This window comes from Vitis riparia, chromosome 17 (assembly GCF_004353265.1).
Source record: "Vitis riparia cultivar Riparia Gloire de Montpellier isolate 1030 chromosome 17, EGFV_Vit.rip_1.0, whole genome shotgun sequence".
Classification (NCBI taxonomy): Eukaryota; Viridiplantae; Streptophyta; class Magnoliopsida; order Vitales; family Vitaceae; genus Vitis; species Vitis riparia.
Genome location: NC_048447.1, coordinates 19,898,484 through 19,918,991, shown reverse-complemented (window position 1 = coordinate 19,918,991; position 20,508 = coordinate 19,898,484). Strand labels below are relative to the sequence as shown.

Genomic DNA, 20,508 nt, shown 5'->3' with positions numbered 1-20,508 from the left:
TTTTTAAAATTTACCAAAACTGTCAAGCAAACTCTTACTCATAAACTAATTATTTAAAAAAAATATAAAATAATCACAATATCTTCTTCAATCTTCACCTTCTTTATCAATCTTTAAATTCAAAGATAAATACATGAATATAATAGAAGATAATAATTTTTTTTTTTTTCAGAAGGTAGGGAGAATATAGAATGTAACAAATTGGTAGAAAGAAAGAGAAAGGAAGGCAAGGAAATGGAGAAGGAAGATAGAATATCGAAATAAATAGATGAAAAAATAAAATAAAATTTTAATAAAATATTTTTTAAAATATGGAAATTATTTTATTTCAAAGTAATAACCGACCACCTCTAAATGGAACACATTTATAGGCATGTCCCCCCCACACCTTTTTCTTTTCAATTCTTTATCTGCACAACATGGGTGAGGGAAAAGAGGAAGTGGAAGTGGAAGTGGTGGGCAAGAAGTCAAAAAAAAAAAAAAAAAGAAGAAAGAAAGAAAAAAAAGTAAATAAATAAAAGAAAGAAGAATTGACAGTCACTGTGTTAGGTTGGGTTGGGGCAGGTGGGCCGGGGGCCCCACACACCGACATGGGATGAGGCCTGGCGATATGGGCCGGGAGGCCCAGACACCAGCTGTAAATGAATGGATTTGTGTGTATCATTTAGTTGGGGATCATTGAAATGAAATGAAATGAAATTATATGATATTAGATCTAATTCACATTCTATAGTTGACCCATTCTTTTCCATCTCCCCATTTGGGATATGATAGAGGTGGGGTTGATGCAATCAGCTTTACATCAACCAATCCCATATTTTTTTTTAGTAATATTTTATAAATATTTACAAAAAGCAGTGTGAATATTAGAAAGGATATGTAGTAGTGCAACACTCTTACCATCTAAATGGACATATAGGTCGAAATCATCTTTTGAAAAGCTAAAAATGTCATTCCTCTCATCTAATAAGGATTAATCCATTCCTAATACTCACTCATTTCCATATACTGCATGTAATGTCATCTCCATTTTCATTTTAAAACCCTAAATTGATTCATTTTTTGCAGTACTCATCAATATCGTAGCGACTATCGCATTGAAAGATGATGTAGTGAAGATGGTGTTAATAGGTAGAATATGAGGAAGGATTGATTTTCTTGATTTAGTCAAATTAAGTTCAAACTTCAAAGTATGCATGTATTAAGTTGTTAATAAGATGATCCAAACCTAGAAAAATCCAAACAAACTTTTCTTTCACTCGTGCAACAAAAAGTTGCAATATCTTTTAATGGTGAGAGCCTAATCTAAACTAGATGGCTGAGGATGACAATTTTGCTGAGTTGGAAGAGAACATCAACCTAAAGACTTCATCTTGTTGATACGTAAAACTTTATGAAGGAAATAAGAATTTCTTGGCAAAGACTGAAGCAATTTGCTATTGTGTCTGATTGAAATGATGCATTTTCTTTGACGTTTTGATTTAGATTTTATTTTATTTTACTCTTTTCTTTTCTTACTTTCTTCTCTCTATTTTGTCTCACATTTTTTTCTCAAAATTTTCAAATACTATTTTGTTCTCTTTTTAGAAACATGTTTTAGAAAAACACTTAATTCAGACAAAACCAAGCAAGTCGTCCTGTCCATAATAGCTTTTGGTGGAGCCTTTTGAATGTGTATGAAAACCTAAACCCCACGTTTTTCACAAACCAATGCAAAAACATATTTTTATCTCACTAAATTTTTTTAAATAATTTTAATAAAAACAATTTTAAAGTACAATTCCCAAACATCACACAGTAATAACCCTTCAAACATAAAAAAACCAATCATACAAGTCACATCAACCCTTGTGGCTTTGGCCTCTACCGTAAAAGGCACTAGCTTTTGACAAAACCTAAAGAAACTAACCCAAAAGGCTCGATCAAAAACACACATTCCTTTTTGTCGGTATATCCAGTGATGTTAAAGAGCATTGTAAATGAATTGGCAAATCTAGGAATTTGGGTGGGTGTTGAGAAGCCCAGGTTTTTTATTATAGACAACAAAGAACTCCCAGTAGTTCTGCTATCTGCAAAACCTTCTGTGAAAAGAATACACCGCAAGAAGCAACAGGCAACAGTCACATATTCAAAAACAATGCAACAGTAGCAGGCCCAGCACCAGATAAAAAAATTATGACCTTTTTCTCTCTGACTATCCCCCCTACAGAAAAACAGATATCGAGCCCGTGCTTGACCCCAAGAACCCCAATTCCGATATGGCCCACTCATCTGCTTCTTTTTCGGCAAAATCATTGTATAAAACTGATAAAATATTTAACAATAATCAGTTACTGGATCTCTTCAGGTAGGCTAATAAGCCCATCCCAGCTACAAATGCGGCGCCTGCTGCAACGGCACTGTATGCAGAAGCCCATGCTTCTCGCTGAGCATACTCCAAACCTCCAGTTCCAGAGTCCCTTCTAAGAGGGCGGGTCCCCGAGTAATCTAAATGTAGTCTTAAACCCTGTTGAAGGCCATTAACCAGATATCAGACTTTGTTGAGCTACAGTAATAGCATACTTGAACCTAATCTAGAAATACAATGTCTGTTACAGCAGGTGGGTTAGTTAGCTTATGTTTTAGGGTACCCTTGTCATGGGATAGGCCCGATAGTGTGAATTTCTTCTGGGGTAAACTGTCCAATTTTACTAGAACAGGTAACATAAGGAATTAAGGGTTGGGTGATGAGTCGACCATACCTTCCAACCTGCTAACCTAGCATGCTCCATGGCTGCCACAAGATCATTATCTGATGCGAGTACTACTTTGTCATGGTCTTCATCTTCATACTATAGAATGTAGCCATTGATAGAATCAATGTTTGTAGGCATAAGGAGAAACTAAAAAACCAAACTGACAAAAAAAAGGATTTTAACACATACCAGAATTTGCGGCAGGTTGTTGCGATCGATGTCATCACCCACTCTCTGAAGGATTGAAGTTATGACGTCTGTCAAACTCCGGGTATCTGAGCTCAAAAGCAGGAACCAAAAATCCCGTAAAAATCAACAATAATAAAATTTATATGCCAGAAGTGAACCTGGCATTATTTAGCTTATCCTGAATCCATACCAAAGCCTGACCCAATGTGATACCATATTTAGTTTTTACACTAAAAACTAAAATCTAATAAACAGCTGAGGACTGTGAGTTCAAAACATGGATCATCATCTAAAGGGTCAGTTTTTGGCATGAGTCAGCCACATGTAACGGTGGTGACATGATGGTCCAGTCTACAAGCTGCATAATGCGCAGCTAGCACTACAGAAGATCAGAAGATGACATAACATCCACATAATTGGTCCCTCAAAAATATGAGCAGGAAAAGTAGCATACCACAGGTAAACCTATGCATCCGTCCTCTTTTATCTTCAATTTTGAAAGCAAAGGTGTTATGCATGGCTGATGAAGTATAAGGAAGAGTTCTCCCTATTTCAGTTCCTTCAGAAGCCAATTTCAAGGAACCCTCACTGAGATGTTACCAATGAAGTGTAAGAAATAAAATCAGTATCAGATCACAAACATATCAGCATAATAACATCAAAGTCAATAACCTCCGTGTTTCTTCATCATCATCAGTTCCTAATGCCATGGCTGAGTCCCAGAACTTCTGCATCAGACTGCTTGCAGCCTCATTATTAACTCCAGCATTGCCTCCCACCTGGTTAAGACAGAAAAATGAGTATTCTCCACAGTAAAAATATTACATAAAATTCTGAAAAAATAAATAAATAAATAAATGGTAGCACATGTTTCTTGAGAAAGGAAATTTCACATCAGAATCTTCTGATAAAGATTCTAGGTAGGTCATTGGTATATATGCTTGATTTACTACCCAGTATGAATAATTGAATTTCAACAAATATATGTATATATATATATATATATATACTGACAAATTTCTTGAAGATGTCAACCTCAAGTAGTTGGAATACTGCTTTACTTAGAGTTTGTCATAGAATCATAAGAACATCCCTTCTTTATTTTTAGCAGAGGCTAAGTTTTTCATATAAACTTATAGAATATGCAACAGTACAAGACTGACAAGTAACAGAAAACTAAAGGAAAAACCACAGGAAATGGAAAGAAATGGGATAATCCTATCCCAAGTTTGGTTGGTGATGGAATAGAATAAGTTATCTCATCACTTATCCTATTCTAAGTTCAACCAAACATGGGATAAGATAAGTAATGGGATATATCATCCACCTTTTTTTTATATCCCCTTTTACATAGGTTATGTTAATCCTAAATTAAGATATAGGATATAATATATATCTCATGTATCATATATTTATTTTTGATCAATTTTTTATTTTTATTTTTTTATGCTACTTATTTTGCAAAATAAAATTTTTTTTATTATAAAATAAAATTCATGTTAAAAAAAGAACTAAAAAAATTTATAAAACACATTATAAAATAATATTATATATATTAGTTTTATATATTGAACATAATATTATAAAGTTTAAATATTTTAATCATGAATATTATTAAATGTAAAAGAAATTTCATATTTGTTTTAAACAAAAAATATTGGAATGTAATATAAATTTTATTTTAAACATTGAAAAATAATATATATTTCATTTTATTTTATTTATTCATTTTACAAACTAAATATAAACATAACATAACATATCCTATTAGATTTGCTACCTTAGGATATCATGTTCATTGGATATAATTTCCAAGGATATCATATCCAATTGGAAATGATATTCTAGGATATGTGAATTCTATTTAATGGTATATGATATCCTAAGATATGCATATCCTATCAATTAAACATGACCTAAGAGAAGGTGAATAAGAACTTATCATATGTTAAAACCAAGGAAAAAGGGGAAGCAGTATACAAGATTAGTGGATGTTCCAAAACTATCCAGGACCGTATTTCACTGGGAGACAACAAAAGATGGCCAGCTGATGAATTGATAAATTGTCTCCAGTCTCAAACTTTCAGGCAGTCCATAAGCAGGTCATATGGTTTTCAAAAGAGCATTGCTTTGGCTAACAAATAGTTTTTGAGTGTCCATGAAAGTAAAAGTTTTGGCCTACTCTTACTCTTAGAAAGTGCAAGGCTCATCCAAATAGTTGTGGTTGATTATAGAGTGAAACTCAGCATCAAGTCATCACTCAAGTTCTGTCTGCTGTTTAAGATGCCCCCATCTAAGAAACAGTTCAAAATAACTTCCAGGGAAGCCTCCTTGAGTTCAATTGATCCCAATTTCTGTAGTTTCTCAAGAACCATCTATGTTTTGTTTGCTATTCTCAAGTTTCTTCTTAAAAAATCCAGCTTGGAATCCATTTGGGAATTTACTTATCAGTGTATATATATAAATTTCAGAATTATGTTTTTTCTCCCAGAACTCAATAAAGACTCTTTCAACTTAAGCTTCCAGTTTCAGACCTGTGTCTTTTTCTTTTCTTTTTTTTTTTTCTTTTGATAGGTAATCAGACCTGTGTCTTTTCTAATGGTTTGTTATCTTCTAGACCTTATTTTCTAGATATGGTTTCTTGCTTATATATTTTTACACTTCTAGATATGGTTTCTACATCCTTCTGCTCATCACTTCTTTGCTGAAATGCTTTAATTTCCAAGTCAAAGGCTTAGCAGAACAGCAGCTCAAGAAAAGAACTCTAGTAGCATGCTTCAAAAAACAACCAGAAATCCAATCTCCTCAGCATTCTGTAATTTGCAAAATGATGGATAAATATTACATCTGCAATTACACATCTTCCAGACTGCTGCTTAGTACTGGTCCAACTTACCTGCATTCTGTCTATGAAGCATTGGAAGCAAGATAGCTCCTTTGCTGCCCGCTGCTGAGAGGAGCAACACTTGCTAAGGCACAATTTGACCTCTAAACAATCCCTGAATCAAATCTTGAAGAACAGCAGAGAACAGAGTCATCTGTAGCAATACACCTCAGGGGCCTTTGGGCCTTTCACGAGTAGAAACACATCTTGAGATCTTGCTTCTCCAGTTTCAACGGCTCATGAGATAAATGGTTGTGCAATAGAACTTTGCTTTCAATTGGTTGACATAGAAATTGAGGAATAAAAGCATCTCAGATAACTATTCAATTATCCCTTTGAGTGTTAAATCTGTTCACGAAAAGTTTGTTTAAATGTATCTTCTTGGTTCCAAGTGACAGGATGCCACCATAACTTGTAAGATATTGGGATGCATTTCTGGCCACCACTTGGTATTGTGATTATTTGTTTATTTCATAAGAGCTATCTCCCAAGGACTTCTCAAGTTTAATTTCAACAGAAGTTTTTGGGAACCAAGGTCAATCCAATTTGGGTGCATCATTCTAGTTCCTTTTTTTCTTTTTTTTAATAGGTAAAAACACAATAGTATATATATGAAGGGAAAAGGGTGCCCAAAGGACAACCCAAAGCATACAGGAAGTATACATCATGCGCCTGACAGTGCATCACTCTAGTTCTGTTTAGTTCCATATAAGATCATGGATTAAGAATTACGTCCACTTTTCATAAAGTTCTTGGTGTATGAGAAACTAATAAAGGCAATAAAAGAGCACTTCTATTTGGATTGAAGAAGCTTAAAAAAACTAAGTTTTCTCTAAACTTGTTGAGTGTAATCGCTCCATCATCAATAACAGGTTAGAGAAGTGGCACAAGAAAAGTTTAAACATAGTTCCTTCATGCTGTCTAAAAAATTTAGGCTTACAATGCCACAGAAATCATGCAGGATTACTTTTGACTGTAACTGATTAGCCATATTAAAAATAGTGAGAGAAAAGTACGGACTTGACTTACTGTAGCCACAGCTGCATGAGTGATATGGATTACATCAGCAACAGCAACTACACCACCATCTGCATCCAGCCATCCAAACATAAATAAACCAAGATGAGAAATCAAAAAATATAGGTATAAGTTTAGCTCTTAATATAAAGCATGTTACCTCTATCAATGACAGGAAGGTGTAAAAATTTCCCATCATGCATGGTATGTAGGGCATCAACAATGGGTGTATCAATTGTTGCACATTCTGGATTTGGAGTCATGACCTGAACATGAAATAAAAAAAAGTTATATTCAGAGTTAAATGCCATTATCCTTTTTGTTCATAAGAGAGTTTATCATGAAGAATTCACAGACAATAGGCGACACATTTATAATCATTTCTAGCAAAGTTTAAGGACACAACAAATTGGATTTTATTTTGACAGAAAGGCTGGAGACAAATACCTTCTCCACTGGAGTGGATTCTGGATGAAGATTTTGTGCTATGACCCGCATCAGGATATCCTTTGAACTGACAGAAGTGTTAAATGGAGAGGATTCATAATCTAAGTGAAATATAAGCTATAGAACTTCAACACAAATCTTCATTTCAAAGTAAAAGGAGAACTATCTCCATCTGAAAGTAAAAGGAGGACTCCAATGTGCAATTTTATCGAAGAGAGACTCACGTTAGAATCCCCTTTGGTCTGTTTTCAACTGCTACGACTGCACAGCTTAATTTAAGTTCAAGCATCTTCTTTGCTGCTGTTAGAACTGTGTCGGTTGGTGAGACTGTTACAACCCTGAAAGATTCCATGATATGTTAAATGAAAGTAATTGTACTATAGTTTTATAGTGAAAGCTATACAAAGGGCCATTTGAAAAACCAAATGAATAAATATAAATAAATATATTCTGTAGCATAGTTTCATGGTAAAAGCTATAAATGGCCAAATGAAAAACCAAATGAATAAATATAAATAAAGATATTACCTACTTTGAATTCTCGGGGATGATCGTGGACAAAGCAGGCCTAAACATCCTCTCTCGAAGTGTCTCTATGAATGTGCTAGGACCTGTACAAAACCAACAATTGCAGCAGGAAGTGAAACTCCTCTCTCTCCAAAAAAAGGCCAGCTAAAATTTTCAGTTTTGTGGTCAGGAGCCAATACATAACTCAAGGATTTCCAAGAAAAGATCTTTGAATGTCAAATAAATTAACATTATTTAACAATTTAAAGTAAGAATGAATTCTTATAGAATGCAAATCGAAAAAGAAAATGATGACAGATTGAATAGAGTTTTTTAAAGTATCGTTCTCCACCAACCAGAGAGAGATGTCCCCCAATTTTTTTCAACTCCTTCAACAGCAGCAGCAATGGCTTTTCCCTTTTCAGCTGCCCTCTCCATTCGAGCAATAGCATCATATAAACACTTTGCTATGTCTAGTAAAGCAATGACCTCCCCATTCTCTACAACAGGCAAATGTCTGAACTTTCCTGCAAAAAAACCAGCACAGTGTTCAGTTGGCAAGTTGTAGAATAGCATGTTGGATGGAAAAAGTAAACATGGTTTTCAGATTATCAGCAACCTTGCACCATCTTTTGCAGGGCTTCCACAGCAAGAGTATCAGAAAGAACAAAAATTGGGTTCCTTGTCATAACTTTGGAGACTGGTGTTTCCTCAAGATTAAGTTCACGAGCAATGACTCTTGTTGCTATGTCCTTCAGCCACAAAAGGGAATGGTTTTGTGAAACAAGTAAAGCCATAAAAATCCAGGTAAATGTAGCATGCAAGTTTTTTTGGCTTGGCAGTATATCTCACTAGTAATTCAAGTCAAACCTTGTCTGTAAGGATTCCACAAAGTAACGCATTTGAATCAGTTAACAATAAGGCATCAACTCTACGAGCAGCCATGCGGCGGCAAGCTTCATAAATACTTGTGGTGTCAGGAACTGTCAGGGCCCTTGACAGTCGCAATCTCTTCACTGTACGCTCTCCAGTCAGTCCCCTATTTCAAATAAAAGTGATATTGGAAAATTTTGTTACTAAGATTTAAATATATGAACATTTTATCTTAATTTTAACCTTTTTTTTTTCTTTTCTCTTTTTGGTTTATGGTGGAGACTGTAACACACATTAACATCTTGTGTTTGTGTCTTTAATTACGGTTTGTCAAATCAAGTTGCTACTATCCAAAGTCCAAAGCATATAAAAAGGTTAGGTTTTCAAATAAATAAAAAACAAGAAAAACAAATCTATGGATAAGACAGTCCATACAAAATCGAAAAAGGTAAAGAGGACGCATAAGCACAAAGATATAGATAAATAAATTAAAAAATAACAGTCAATGGCACACACTATTTGTGAATTCCGACTTAGAAAATGGTCAGAACATCCTGGGCATGGAGGAAGATGTAGTGCCACGCTAATATAACTTCCTAATTCACTATTATGCTAAGATAACCTCCATGCACATAACTAACCATCTATAAGGGAGAAGCCAACAGCAGTTGCGAATCTCAGTTCTCAAGTACACTCCATGTCCCAATTATGGCAGGACTCAGTGTCCTTCCTAGTAAGAAAGGGTCTACATGGTATGTTTTCCAATGAAAGGACGCTATGAATGCCAATCCTAAGTACTCTAACAGTCATGTGAATTCATACATAGATAAACTTATAAGATAAAATATTCTTAAGTGCCTCAAAGCCATCAACTTTGGCTTCACCAATCCATCTGGATTCAACAATAGGCAAACTTCATGAGAATGATTCCTTTCCCATCAGCCCCAAAAGTGTGATATGATGACCCACCTGAAAATCCAATCAGCCCTATCTGTAAATCTTTTCCTCCTCCTTTAAACTAATACTCCATTTGATTGCTTGAAATCAAAGAATGTGTGACATAAAGACCTTAAAACAGGTTGTGGTTGCAGAAACTATTCCAAAAATCCTTTTTTTTTCCTCCCATTCCTTCTGGACAACCAAACAGAGCATTTTTTAACTTATGTTAAAAACAAAATAAAATAAAAAATAGAAAATAGAAAAAAAAACACTGAATTTATTTTCCCTATAACAGAATGATGGATAATTCTGTACAATCTCCAACAAGATGCAAGAATTGAACCAGTAACAAGCTCACAAACCTCTGGCCTTAACTGAAAACAAGAACAATCAAACACCAAATATCGAAAATTGTCTAAGCCAACCACCATATGCACGAACGGGATAGCTACAAGGTTTTCTCAACATCACAATAAAATTTATACGATTCAGTCAATAAAAGTCCAAGGCATAGAATATAAATCAAAACCTAACTTACATGGAACGAGCAGAGGCAAGAGATTTTCGAGCGCTATCGGGGCCAGCTCCATTCTCAGAAGCTTTTTTCTTTCCCTGCGATGGCATGGACAAAGTCAAACTTTTCCTGGATGAGCCGCCGTGACTAGCCATTTCCGCCGATGAACAAGACCAATCCTTCAAATCTCTGAAAACAAAACAAAATCATTCTCAGACAACGAAAAAGAATTCCAAAATTTCTACCACAGCTCCCGTCTGTTTTCTACAATAACTCTGGAAAACAATAGGTAAACAACTCAGGCCCCATATGTTCCATTTCTGTTTATCACGAAATCAAAAGGTCAACTGAGCTAAGCTAATTTTGCCGTTTTTCAGGCAACCAAAGCCAAAACGAACAACAATTCAAATTTTCATTCCCTAGGTTTTCTCAGCAACCAAACAACCCAGAAAGAAACGCACCGACAAGGAATTTGAAAGGCGAGGAGATTCTCCGCGCCTGGGGATTGATGACTTGAAGGCGGGAAGGATTACGGGGGTGTTTAGAAGATAGGAAAATGGAACGATCGCGGTCGGGCTTTGGTCGGAAAATCTCAAGAGCTTTTCCGGGAAACGCACCGACCGGCGAAACGTTGAGGGGAAAGCAGAGATGAGAAACCCTAAGAAATGGGAGATTGAAATTGAATTCGATGAGGTGAAGACCAATAGAATCCCAACACGTCACCTCTTCTAACAGAAAATTCCTCCAATTCACAGAGGTTATCGTGAGGCCTCCATAATTTCTATCTTCATTTACGTTTCTACCCTTACAAAAACAAGAAAATTACCCCCTGGCCTCTGCTTCTCGTGCTTCTAAATGATGTACCTTTTGAGAGGGTTTGTCTCAAGTGTACAAGTTTGGATGCAAGAAGAAGTCTTCTACATGGGGAGAAGGAGGTTGTCCACGGGTAGAGTTGAACAAGTGGAAGAACCTTTGCCGTCCATGTAGGTGTCAAGTGGGCAGAATTTTTTCTTTAAAAAAAAAATTATTTTAAGAACAATTTTTAAAACAAACCTTAGCATTTTAGTTAAATAACACTTTCTAAATATATATATATATATATATATATATATATATATATATATATATATATATATATCATCGACATTAATAGTATTTTTGAGTATCAAATAAGATGTCTTGGTTAATAATAAAAAATGTGATAAAAATTTAAAACACTGATGATTTGAAATTTATAATGAGAAATAAATTTCATATGATATAATGGAACTATGTTAAAGGTGTAATATTTGAATTAATCACTAAATTAATTTTTTATTACCTATTTTATGAATAGTGAATATAAGGTGGAAAACCCATCTAGGCATAAAAAAAATGTATATCGTTTATTCTTAATCAGAAGCACTCCTAAGGTATCACTGTGATTTTTTTATTACTAAATAATCCATTAGATATGATAAAAATGTACACGGTTTTACCAAATTGGATACACACCTAAGGTCTTGGTCTTATACATGTTTCCAATGTAGCACACCCCCGTGCTCCTTAATGAATCCCTCGAAACTCTTATCCAAGGGTACTCCTTGGTGAATCCCTCGAAATTATTATTGGAGTTTTATGATAGGATCTCTAATTTTTGTTGTAATCAAAAGTTACTGTTGGCAGATCGGAGGGTTGGTCACATTCATCAACTCCCCTTGTGTTCGCCATGGGCGCTTGGGTGAATGCATTATAAGGTTATGGTATGCATATTTCCTAACAGCAATTGCTTTTAAAAGAGTTGGTAGCATCTGAAGTCCTACAAGTGGTATCAGAGTCGAGGTCACGGGTTCGAATCCGGGGGGGGGGAGAGAGATTGTTGATAGATCGGAGGGTTGGTCGTGTCATCTTTCATAAATACAGTACCTTAACAATAGTCATTATTTTATTTAATTCAATATTTTATTTAATTCAAAAGGTATATGTATGTTATGTTTTTCTCAAACAAGATTAAAGTAATGAATGGGTTATACTCAAGTGGTGTTTATTTTTTTACTTAGTTCTAAATATAACTTTAATGCTTAATAATATTAAATATTAGGTTTTTTTTTAATAATTTATTTATATTAAACATTAAAAAGTAAAAAAAAAAATCAATATTTACTTTTTCCATTTAGAAAAAGCTAAATATTTTGGTTTTTTTATTTAACAAAAAAATTATAATAAGTTATGAAAAATAGAAAAATAAATGACTTAAAGTCTAAAAACAAATTATTATTAAATATTAAACATTAAAAAGTAAAAAAAAAAATCAATATTTACTTTTTCCATTTAGAAAAAGCTAAATATTTTGGTTTTTTTATTTAACAAAAAAATTATAATAAGTTATGAAAAATAGAAAAATAAATGACTTAAAGTCTAAAAACAAATTATTTTTAATAAAAAGTTTAAAAAACAAATACCCCCATCCAAATCCATGTTGCTGAATACGAAAACTTTTGTCCCCGATAACCTTTCTTGGCAGCCAAACAAAATTAGAAGGGAATTTGAATTTTTCATTATTGGGTCAAAGGGTGTGAGCATGTGGGATTTGTAAAGAATAGACTAATGGGTCATGCATACCACATGGGAATGCATTCAAGAATACATGTGTGAGCTATGATGTGGGATTGTAAAGAATAGACTAATGGGTCAGGCATACCTCATGGGAATGCATTAAAGAATAGAGATGTAGATAATTTATAATAATAAAAGTCTTATTATAAAGGAATTACTTTAGAAATAATTTAATAAACCATCCCTAATTTAAAATGAATTAGGGTTTATTAAAATTATATTTGGAATACAATATTTGAAATATTTTTAAAAAATTGGTCAATTTTTTATTTTTATTTTTAGTTCTTTTCTTTAACGGATTCCATGGAAACATTACGAGTAAAGCATGATGCTCATAGCTGGACTTATGGATTCATTGCTTCAATAAGGAGAAATGTTTAAATTCTTTTTTTTTTTTAATATAAAGTTTGATTAAAAAAATTATTAATTTAAACAAGGTAATAGCTTGTATTCTGTTGTAATTTGAGTTAATAATATGTAATTTCATAAAAATGATTTATTTATTTTAAATATAATTTTGGCAAAATTATGCTTTGGATCTAATTGGGTAAAAAAATTGGCCTTAAGTCCACAAAACCTGTCTGTTTAAGTAAAAACACAGTAGAAGTATAGAAATTGAGAAGAATGATATAGAATTTTAATATTTTTCAAAATGTCCTTACTGATTGTGAAAAAATAATAAAAAATCCAACCTAAAAATCATATCAAAAACTTAAAAATAATAATAAATAAATAAAACTAAAACTCTTCAAAATAAAAATTGAAAATCTATTTTTTTAATAAAAGTAGAAAAAAAAATTAGAATAAAATTGAAAAGCAAAAAAAATATTTTCTTTAATAAAATCCAATTTCCCTTTTTAATAAATTGAGTTTTTTCTTTTAATAAATTATTTTTTGTAAAATAAATATTTTTTTTTAGAATTTGAAATCAAATTTTTTTTTTAATTTTGAACTTTTTTTTCTCTTATTTTTTTATAATTAACTTAAAATATTTTTTAGGATAAACGGGGATAACTTTATAAAAATTAATAAATTGTAATGTTTTTCTAAATAAATCTGAGAGTTTTTTTAAAACATAAATTATTATTATTATTTTATAAATATTTTTAAATTTAAATAGAAATTAGTTTTTGTCAAAAAAAAAAAAGATTGAAAGATATTTTTATCTCTTATAATTTCATATCCTTCATGCCAATTATGCCACTTACATATACTGAAGGTCAATTTCAAGGCCCAATCGGTCAAAGCACAATTCTCCCAATAATTTTTATTTTTCTTCAATTTTTATTTTTTATATTTTCTTATATTTTTTGTCCATTAAGATAAAAAGTGTGACAAAAATTATGGAATGTACAGTATTACTCTCAAATCTGATACACTAAGGAGAATATAGAATTGTTCAAATCAAGAAAGATAAAAAAAAAATTACAAGAATAAATAAACTCTAAGAGTTCATTTGATAATGATTTTATAAAACTTTTTTAATCTAAAAAAATGTTTTTGGAAAAAATTAGGTGTTTAATAAATTTTGGAAAACACTTTTAAAATTTTGAAAAATCACAAGTGTGTTTGATAGTGATTTTAGTATTTCTAGCATTTTTAATACTTGAAAGATAAAAATTTTCAAATGTTATAAATATTATAAACACTTTCTAAAATTACTGTCAAATGCACTTTTAACGTTAAAAACTCACTTGTAGTGTTTTATGAAAAAAAAACACTTGATAAGTAATTATTTTACAAATATTTTGGGAAAAAACAATTTCATTAAAAACACTTTCAATAAAAATATTGTCAAATGCACTCTAAGAGTGTGATTAACAATGATTTTAGGATGTGTTTCTAGCATTTTTAATATTTTAAAAAATAAAAATTCTCAAGTGTTAAAAATACTATAAACACTTCCTAAAATCATTGTTAAATACACCCCGTTTGACAGTGATCATAAGAAACACTTCTAATATTTTTAATACTTAAAGTTTTTTATCATTCAAATATTAAAACTGTTAAAAACGTTTTTTTATATTATAAAAATGAAGTGTTTGACAAAATTTAAAAAATATTTTTAAAATATGAAAAATCACTTATGATATTAAAAAATAATTTATAATAAGTAAAATCACTTATAACATTTTTTGGACAAGTACTAAGTGAGACTTTGTTTGGAGGGCTATAAAAAACCTAATTGTCATTAGGGTATATCCCAATTCCCAAGTGACAAATTATTAAGTGATTTTTATAATTTACCTTTTTCCTTTTTCTTTTTATAAGTGGATTCATTTCTTGATATAGACGGAACACAGGCCTTTGAGGACTGGATAGTGATAGATGAATTCTAAAGTAGCAGATGCTCTCACCCAAGTTGAAAGGCTTTTAGAGTACTATTATACCATGATCCATTTCTTGAGCCAAAAGAATAGTCTCCCAAAGTGATAGTACTTGGAAGAATGCAACCATTCTTATACTCCGACTGCCTTCTATTAACTTCAAGACTCATTAGCTTCTCCCTCGGCAAACTCTCCGAGAATTAGATTGAGGAAATGGCGGATTGGGCACCCATTTTGATAGGCCTCCTCCTGTTTATTCTGCTTTCTCCGGGGCTGATTTTCCAGCTGCCAGGCAACGTCCGCCATGTCGAATTTGGAAGCTTCGGTACAAATGGGAAGGCCATGCTTATACACACCATCTTGTTCTTTGGCATCTTTACCATTCTCATCATGGCTCTCAACATTCATGTCTATCTTGGTTGATTCCATCATGATCTTGGAGATTGTGGTATACGTTATGGTCCAATCTAAAAACCCTAAATCCTACCCGCTAATGTTCTTGATCAAGCGACGTAGATTTTTTTTAGGTCTGATTTTACGTGGGAGGGAAAGTGATTGATTGATGTTTCTTAGGTTTTTTTTTTTTTTTTTTTGGGTGTTTTTGTTTTTTTTTTCACATTTGTTGATCATTGATAGTGCATGTAGCAAATGGCTTTGCTTTTGTTTGTTTTTGTTTTCAATAATTCCTTTAGCAATTATTCAAGGAGCTTTCAAGGAAAAAAATTTATATTTGTAATTTCATGTTGTGCAAGGGATATTAGGTTTTGTGTTTTTGGATTGGAAACATATTAATTCATTCGTATTTCAATTTTTAGAAAGTATTGTAAACATAATAACTAATAAGAAATCGAGTGAATTAGAATTTCTCATTTTCATTTCCTATTCTTTTTTACATATCAAACGATAAGGGTGTTATGGTCTACGAGAATAGAAATAGAAGAAAAGAGGAAATAGAAATGAATCACGACGTCCTATGCGATAAAAAAATTAAAATGATTATAAAAATAAATGAAAATTAAAATGAATTTTTCATTTTTATTCTCTATTCTAATATTCCAAATGCACCATACATATAGGATATTTGGATTATTAAAAAAAGTAATAAGTCGAAGATCAGACTATGCTAGGTATATAATAATACAATGAAGAATATGAAACATCTAGTGAAATGAGAGCCTCGTGGTTTATGAAACCATACTAAAATTTCAAATGATTTTGTATGAATTATCTTATTTTTGTGTTCTTAAACTAATGTTTGTAAAATATTTACATAATCACATAGATTAATTATACATGATTAAAGGATACTAATAATAAGAAATCACTATAAAGAACATACTTGTTTGATTCATCATTAAAAATCGTGATTGATTGTTGCAACCAAGTCTTCCTCTCTATGATCTTGATAACAGCTATGGTGACTCTATGGGAAAACAAAAAAAACTCTTTTTATCTAGATTAGAAAGGGGACTTAGCATAACTCAAATTGGGTTCTCATTGGGCCATCCCATAATGGGCTTAAATGAGACCCATAGTTTACACTTGTCACTCAACTGAATTTCTACTCAAAAAATGCAAAACTCAATTCAAAATGTGAGTTAATTGGGCTCATTATATATAATAGACTATTCATTAACCCGTTTTTGCAAATACAAATTATGTGATTAATGTTAGCCCATATAAAAAAATTCCCAACAATGTTTTCTACATTAAAATTTAAATGGCCAAAACAATTGGATTGTCCCACGAAGGGATGTTATTCCTAACTATGCTATGTGAAAAGGCCATGAAAGAAGCATACCCTTGTGTCCATTTGTGTCCATGGTGAATTAAAGGATAAAATCAAAGAATATAGGCATAAAAAACAACCAAACAATGATTACAAATTTGTCAAATGTTCCACCACGTTTTCCATGCATGTGACTCAAGATAACAACAAAAGGAGCAACTCAAGACTTGTTTTAAAATTGTTATTGAAAATAATTTTTATTCTAAAAAGCACAAAATAGTTTTCACCTTGTACTTTTTTATTAAAAATAATTTTTTAAACTTCATTCTAAAAATATATGGAGAAATTTAAGGTGTTTTTAGATATGTTTTAGAAATTGTTGTATCATCCACAAATACATGGTACCTTTTAAATAATTCACAAAAATTATATTTTATACTTAAGGGTTATTTGATTAAAAGGGTTTTTAAAAACCCAAAATTTGAAATTTAACCTTTTTTTATTTTATTTGGACAAAAATACCCTTATTTTTTTCTTGTAAAAATAACTATTTCTTCTAACATTTACATGTAAATATTTAAAATGACAAATGACATCTATGTCCAAAATGGGTTATTTTTTAAGAAAAAAGATAGGAATTGTTAAATTGACAAATTTAGGGGTTATTTCATCAAATTTTTAACCAATTAATTCTTCATTTAATAAGAGCAATGCACCATTATAAAACATGAAAATGATTTTTTATAATTAAATTCTCAAATAAAATTATATTCCTAACAATATTTTCAAAAACTATTTTTACAACTATGCTAAAAAAATTGTGAAACTAATTTATAATTTTTAGTTGAACTTTATTCATGAAATAAATTTTTATTTTTAGTCTTGATACAATGGAATTACCTAAAAAGTACACTATTTGAATAATCCTCTAATTAATATTATATTACTTATTTTTAGGTTTGTCCATTTATATTAATTCTTTACAGAGGGCACTCAAATTGAACATAAAAAAGCATGGTTGGAAGCTAAATAGACTCAACCGAAAAGGCTCAAAATCGAAGAGGACTCATACCCCATAAAGGTATGGCTTTGCAAAAATCTCATGTAAAAACAAATAAAATAAATGATTTAAATAAACATAAAAACCACATAAGAAATACCATCAGTACTTATACCCCTTTTCCATGTTCCTAACGCAAAAGTTACTCTAAAAAAAAAATCCTGAAATTAAAAATATAATAGGAATTAAATTAGAAAATAGAAAGTATTCTCTACTTAATTTCTTATATTAACCTTTCTAAAAACTTTATCGACCATAAATACATAATTCCCTTAAATTTTACAACTCTAATTTAAATTTAATGAAGTTCAAAATTATCTTGAAATGAATAATACCCAAGACAGTAACTTGCATTCTATTGCAAATAATAATAATAAAATTACCAACTAAATAAAATATTCTAACAATTCCTTTACCCCAGACTAATTTCTTTTCATTTTTAAATAAAAAAAACATACCCTCACTCAAAAACTCTAACCCTAATCCTCACCTTTTTTCCCTTCTAACCGTACCTTGGGTTCAGTAGTAATCAGGGTTGAGGTCAAGGATCAAAAAATTTTAAAAACCTAGGGAAGGGGACATATTATTATTAATTTTTTAAAAATATTGCAGTATATATAATTTAATATTTTAAAATTTTAAAAATGTATATTTATATTAGATATACTAGTTTTTATATAATTTTAAATTTAAAAATTAAACAAATTAAATATAAATTATGAAATTAAAAACAGGGGATTTTCCATCGGGGATGGGGAAATACTGACGGGGATGTCAGATTTCTTGTTCCCACCCATTTACTCTAAGAGAAGAGTGGCGCGGACAAGGGAATAATTTTACAAATGGGTACCGCATGGGAACCTTCCCCGATCCCGCCTCGTTTACATTCCCAATCCTCACCTTAATGATAGAACAGAACGCATAACGTTGAGCCCAGAGCCCTCGTCCTTGGCCCAAACTATCTCTGGGCCTGAGGAGGCCCATATTCTTTATACGACAATCTCCTCAATCCTCAATCCTCATCAATCGAGATAAAGTGTGATAAAGACTGGTGTCCATTCTTATTTTTTAATTTTTTAATTTTTTTTTTCAGGTTCCAAGAAGATCAGAGCCGTTGAAGTCAAATCCCCAGAAGCCGACACGTTCTAATGCAGGTCAACATCTGTCGAGAAGCCTCGATTCGCACCCCTTTCTCCATCTGGGTTCTATTTAGGTTGCTTAAGCATCTGCTCCACTCAAATCCCTCTTTTTCAAAGCATAAAGCTTTTTTCTTGAAGCAGAGTCAGTAATGGCGGATTGGGGACCGGTGCTTATAGCGGTGGTGCTGTTCGTGCTGCTGACGCCGGGGCTGCTGTTTCAAGTTCCTGGAAAAAACAGGGTGGTGGAGTTCGGAAGCATGCATACAAGCGGGGTGTCTATTCTGGTCCATACCGTCATCTACTTCGGCCTCATCACCATCTTTCTCATCGCCATTGGCGTCCATATTTACACTGGTTAGATGGTGATGACTATGATAATCAAATCTTCTCGTTTTTGTTTGTTGATTACTGGTTTGTAATTTGAACGCTTTCTTAATTGAAAAGTTTGAAGTTTGATGTTGCCATATAACGAAATCCCCTCTCTGATTCAGACTTGCAAACCCTAGCAAGCATTTGTTTCAAGAACAGGGGAAACTGTATAATCAGGATGCCTGTCCCTCACGCTTTGAAAAACAGGGGCCTGGATGACGTCAACCTTTAGAGAAGTACACCTCAGCTTCCCACGTGTCTTTTTTATTTATATTTTTTCTCTTCTTTCGGCAAAACGATAAATACGTGGCAATACATTAGGTGTGAGCAACGGTTGGAAAGGCCGTGCAAATTGCTCTTTGCCACGTACTTTATTTTTCTAACTTTTTGTTTAAAAATTTTTTATGTCAATAAATTTATGTGTTAAAAGCGTGTTTATAAAGTAAAGTCATTGACACGTAAAGGATAATTATAAAACACATTGTCATTTGGACTTAATTATGATTATCTAAATGAGTTAGATTATGTTTGACGATACGAGAGTTGACATGATTACAAGGGTGATTATAATGGCGAATGTCATTACGTGCCATCCAAATTCATTACAATATGTGGTGTTGTTTTTAAGTCATACTAAAATTCTTAACCTTATATTATGATTTTTGTACGAATTTTAAAATTACATCTTCACACTTGGTTTTTAATATTAAAAACTATATTTTAAAATTATACTTTCTAAGTTTTATAGAATTCACATATTTAAAATGTGGTTTTGAACCATTTTCAAAAAAAAATTAAAAAAATTATTTTTAACAGATCTGTTAGGTTATAATTTGGACGAATCTTAACTCATGTTCAAATTGTTTAGGTTAGAGCGGGATCAAACTCTAGATTAAATTTGAATTAGTGGAGTTGATTTTGTATAATTTAAAATTTATTTATAATATTTTATTAATAATAATTTTTTTTAATGTACTTATAAGAAAGTTTAAATGGTACATAGAACAAAATTTTAAGATAGTTTTTGAGAACAAAATTCAAATGCTAACGTTTTCTAAAATAATTTTTAAAAATAGTTTTTGATCTTTTGTAGAATATAAGTCTATTTAAAAATTTAAGATATTTTTTAATTTATTTTTAATATTTTTAAATATATATTTAAAAAAAATATATCTCGTATTTTA

At 31.6% G+C, this 20,508-nt stretch overlaps 2 protein-coding genes and 1 long non-coding RNA gene across 4 annotated transcripts; 1 reads left to right on the top strand and 2 right to left on the bottom strand.

Moving 5' to 3' along the window:
- Positions 1-1,994: 1,994 nt before the first annotated feature.
- On the bottom strand, positions 1,995-10,778 carry LOC117904595 (CBS domain-containing protein CBSCBSPB5). 2 transcript variants are annotated; one of them, XM_034817280.1, is made up of 15 exons: positions 10,567-10,778; positions 10,130-10,294; positions 8,650-8,818; positions 8,399-8,531; positions 8,136-8,306; positions 7,805-7,883; positions 7,497-7,610; positions 7,273-7,339; positions 6,986-7,091; positions 6,829-6,896; positions 3,597-3,703; positions 3,379-3,512; positions 2,925-3,010; positions 2,742-2,831; positions 1,995-2,506 (listed from the first exon to the last, which is right to left on the bottom strand). In XM_034817280.1, exons 2-15 carry the CDS (start codon positions 10,258-10,260, stop codon positions 2,327-2,329), a joined length of 1,635 nt encoding a protein of 544 aa, XP_034673171.1. In that variant the 5' UTR covers positions 10,261-10,294; positions 10,567-10,778; the 3' UTR covers positions 1,995-2,326. The 2 variants fall into 2 exon arrangements, with proteins under 2 accessions (XP_034673171.1, XP_034673172.1); XM_034817281.1 differs by having other exon boundaries at positions 6,838-6,896.
- On the bottom strand, positions 9,117-9,804 carry LOC117904596. Its single transcript, XR_004649604.1, has 2 exons — positions 9,721-9,804; positions 9,117-9,621 (listed from the first exon to the last, which is right to left on the bottom strand). It is a non-coding gene; the product is annotated as an uncharacterized LOC117904596 (long non-coding RNA).
- Positions 10,779-19,005: 8,227 nt separating the features above from the next.
- On the top strand, positions 19,006-19,424 carry LOC117904888. The gene has a single exon (XM_034817695.1). The coding sequence runs from the start codon at positions 19,105-19,107 to the stop codon at positions 19,312-19,314; it is 210 nt and encodes a 69-aa protein (XP_034673586.1). The 5' UTR covers positions 19,006-19,104; the 3' UTR covers positions 19,315-19,424.
- Positions 19,425-20,508: the final 1,084 nt, after the last annotated feature.

Bases quoted from the DNA above. Each gene is read 5' to 3' on its own strand.
- LOC117904595 (XM_034817280.1), bottom strand. From the start codon at position 10,260: ATGGCTAGTCACGGCGGCTCATCCAGGAAAAGTTTGACTTTGTCCATG. The intron at 6,897-6,985 runs GTAACATGCTTT...GGCTGGATGCAG, and splicing joins CCTTCCTGTCATTGATAGAG to ATGGTGGTGTAGTTGCTGTT. The intron at 3,513-3,596 runs GTTATTGACTTT...GTAACATCTCAG, and splicing joins GATGATGAAGAAACACGGAG to TGAGGGTTCCTTGAAATTGG.
- LOC117904888 (XM_034817695.1), top strand. From the start codon at position 19,105: ATGGCGGATTGGGGACCGGTGCTTATAGCGGTGGTGCTGTTCGTGCTG.